Source organism: Triturus cristatus, chromosome 4_1, assembly GCF_964204655.1.
Source record: "Triturus cristatus chromosome 4_1, aTriCri1.1, whole genome shotgun sequence".
NCBI lineage: Eukaryota > Metazoa > Chordata > Amphibia > Caudata > Salamandridae > Triturus > Triturus cristatus.
The window spans coordinates 160,738,079-160,741,792 of NC_140585.1; the positions used below are offsets into that span (position 1 = coordinate 160,738,079).

The following is a 3,714-nucleotide window of genomic DNA, read 5'->3' on the forward strand; positions in this document are numbered from 1 at the left end:
CTCAGTAAAATTGGTGACAATCACATGGATGGTAGCCCGCAAGGGTCAGCAGGCCACAATATCTGTGATCTCTTTCCAAAACTATTTTTTTAAAGCAGCTCAGTTTCCTTAAAAAACAAAGCTGCTTTAAAAAACGAATGTATAACATTTTAGTGAAAGTTGGCAAAGGTTCCCTGCACCATAGTTTACTTTCCCTGTACCAGCTACCCCAATTTGCAAAGGGAAAGGCCTCAAAGGGGATCTCTTGCCCTTTGTGAATGAGTTACCACCCCAACTTGGGAGTCTGTAACTTTTCAATGGTTTGCGTCAAGAATTACCATTGCAAGCCATTGATACCTCAATGTCCAGATCATTTTTCGGAAGGGACGCCTAAAACACACCCCTTCCAAATAGTGACTCAGAAACTATTTCTAACTATATTTAGTGATTTAGGAAAAATTATTGGATCAATAAATAAGATTAGTACGCAAGAAAAATAGATTTAGGGAACTCAAAAACTTAATTCAGTGATTAATAAGGTTGTAATTGCTGTAACACATTAGTACATCTGGTCCTTCTTTCCTCAATCTGTCTTCTTTTCTTTGTGTGTGATCACCGCCTTATCTTTAATTTCAACTTGAATTCTGCACTTAGTAGAGTTTACTGTATCTCCAGCATGTGCCACAGTTCATTTTTCTAAATCATCTGCAATATTTTATGTGTCTTGCTTGATTTTAATCTTCAGAACATCTTATTTAGGGCTGCTTCGATATTTGTGTTATACAAATATTTTAAGAATAAAAAAGTGTTGACTTTTATTATCTCACAACTATTAAAGTGGTTGCCAGCAAATTTGCTTGTGAGGTTTACAGTAATAATCAGCAGCAATTATCAGTTGTTCGGTACAAAGTCTTTCTCAGAACTTGTTGCATCTCATTGTTCCTCAGGCTATAGATAATCGGATTCAAAGCAGGAATAAATACAGTGAGAACCAGAGATAATGCGTTATACCGATGCTCTGATGAGCTTGAATTGGGCAAAACTTCCAAGCAGAAAGAGCTCCCATAGAAGAGAAAGACACAGGTGAAATGGGAGATGCAGGTCGAGGCAGCCCGGTATCTTCCTGCTGTGGTCCGCATCCTGAGAATGACAGTGACAATTTTGACATAGGAGACAAAGATCACAAGCAGAGGTATTGCCACAACAAAGGCAACTAAAACAAAACGCAGCAACTCGTTGATGGAGACATCAGTGCATGATAGCTTCAAGAGCACAGGATAATCACAAGCATAGCTGTCAATAACAGCAGGACCACAGAATGATAACCAAAGTAAGCAAACTGCATGAACTAAAGAGTGCAGGAAGCCACTGATATAGGAACCTGCAACTAAGCACACACACAGACATTTATTCATTATGAGTGTGTATGACAATGGATTGCATATTGCCACATATCGGTCAAATGCCATGACAGCGAAGAGGAAGGATTCAGTGCCGGCGCATGCTCCCAAGAAGTAAGTTTGAGATATGCAACCATAAAAGGAGATTGTTTTCTTCTCAGTCAGCAAATCAACCAGAATCTTAGGAGAGAAGACTGTAGAAAAAGTAATATCTAAGAAGGACAGCTGTGTTAGGAAGAGGTACATGGGTGTGTGAAGTTGGGCGCTGAAGCACACAATGAGTATGATGGTGACATTGCCCACCAGGGTTAAGGTGTAGACAGCCAGTAGCATTAGGAAGAGAAACACTTCTAAGTTTGGGTCATTTGTAAGTCCCAGAAGGATGAACTCAGTCACTGTGCTTTGGTTTTCTGGTTTCATGGCAACAGATGTTTATACTTGCCTGAGGCAGAGAAAAAAAGACACATGCATGAGTCATTTTCCATACAGCAACATTTTCTAATGTACAGGCCAACCAGACACTCTGTGGGAATCTAGGACTATTCATCACTTTTTAAAAGGAGTTCTCATTCAACTAATATTAGAAAACAGAACAAATATTGTTTCTGCAATAAACAATCTATTCCTAGACTGACCAAACGCTATCACCCATTACATTTTTTCTTGCACAATGTTTGCAAAGGCATCCAGTATTTATTGTTTAAACTGCAATGGATCTTAGCCCCAGCTAAACTTCTACCAAGTTAAATTGGCATCCTGTGCTCCACAAAGCATGTTTCTACTTAGGAACTATAAACTCCTTGAACTCTTTCACTCTGAATTGGTATGTATTGAGCTTATTCAATTAAATTCAATAGAGACTTTATTCGGTTATATTCAACACCATAACAGTGCACATATATACAATACGATTAAAAACATTATTCATACTATTACAATAATTCATAGTCACATACAAGAATCATATTACACGTAGCCCATTGCCAATAACTTGATCCAGATACAGGGTAAAGTGCAGATAGTAAGTACAACATCATTGGTCTAGGCAATTCCTTAATTTGACGGTTAATTTTAAAAATTCTTTAACCTGTAAGATACTATCGCTGTACAAAAGCTGCAAATAGAAAAAGGCAGGTTTGATTTGGTTAAAATTAAGTTTCCTTAAGAGTGCAACAAGATAACGTTTGCGGGGATATTCATAAAACCTACATAAAAACATAAAATGCAGCATATCCTGAGGAGACTTCCCGTCGCAGCCACAGGGTGCTGTAACCTTATTAAAAATGTCTGACTTCGGTCGAATTAAAAGATGATGGAAGATGTCAAATCTAAACCTAGTCAACAAGAATTTCTCATGAGAGGTGAGATTACTCATTAAATATGGCTCCATTCTTTCACAAGTTTTTAACATCACATATTTCCTAATTCTTGATTTCATAAGCTCCTCACTTTCCCTTTGAGCCAACTTGTCCTTATAGAAGGCTTGTTTGATTGCTGTTATATCCCCCTTTACAATTCCGCTAGGATTTTCAAACAAATTCAGGCGGCCTAGCCTGGAAAAGCAGGATTTCAGATATTTTAACCAGGGGACACGCATGTGTTTGTCCTGAGATACAAGATCTCTTACAATCAAATGGGTAAGAGGTATGTCCTGATTTATCCACAGTTTCACCCAACAAATCAGTGGCCTTAAGGAAAAAATATCACTTAATACTGGATTCCCAGTTCTTCATGTACTGTCAAGTTGGGTGCACTAGTGGGGACACAAAGTAGACGTTTTAGGAAATTGTTTTCAACAACCTGCAACTGTTCTCCAGCCACATATCCCCAAAGTTCGCTACCATATGCAGCTGTAGCAACAGATTTGGCATTGTAAAGCTTAATCATTGCGTTAATTGGCTTCTTACCCAGTTTTGTCGCAAAGTTAAAAACAGAAACATTAGCCCTTGTCAGTTCACCTTTCTTTTTGACCAGGTGTGGACCCCAGTTAAGCTTGGTATCAAACAGGACACCAAGATATGAGAATGTTTCTGTGACTGGTATTGGGACATCATCCAATTTAAAAATAAAATTCTTTTTGGGTTTATGGCCAATATGCATTATTTATGATTTGGAGTTGTTGACCAATAGATTTCGATCAGACATAAAAATGTTAAAAGCATTTAAAAGCGCCTGGAGTCCCTTCTCCGTTCTCGAAATTAAAACCGCATCATCTGCGTATAAAAGAACTGGAATACCCCGCCTGCCGACTCTAGGGCAGTCTGCCTGTACATTCTGTAGATAATCATCTAAATCATTAATATACAAATTAAAAAGGAAGGGGGCAAGAATGCAG

General features: G+C 38.3%; 1 protein-coding gene across 1 annotated transcript; it reads right to left on the minus strand.

Annotated features, from left to right (window-relative positions):
* Window positions 1-857: 857 nt before the first annotated feature.
* LOC146853776 (olfactory receptor 5J3-like) lies at window positions 858-1,799 on the minus strand. Its single transcript, XM_085650891.1, has one exon. The coding sequence runs from the start codon at window positions 1,797-1,799 to the stop codon at window positions 858-860; it is 942 nt and encodes a 313-aa protein (XP_085507017.1).
* Between the last annotated feature and the right edge of the window lie 1,915 nt (window positions 1,800-3,714).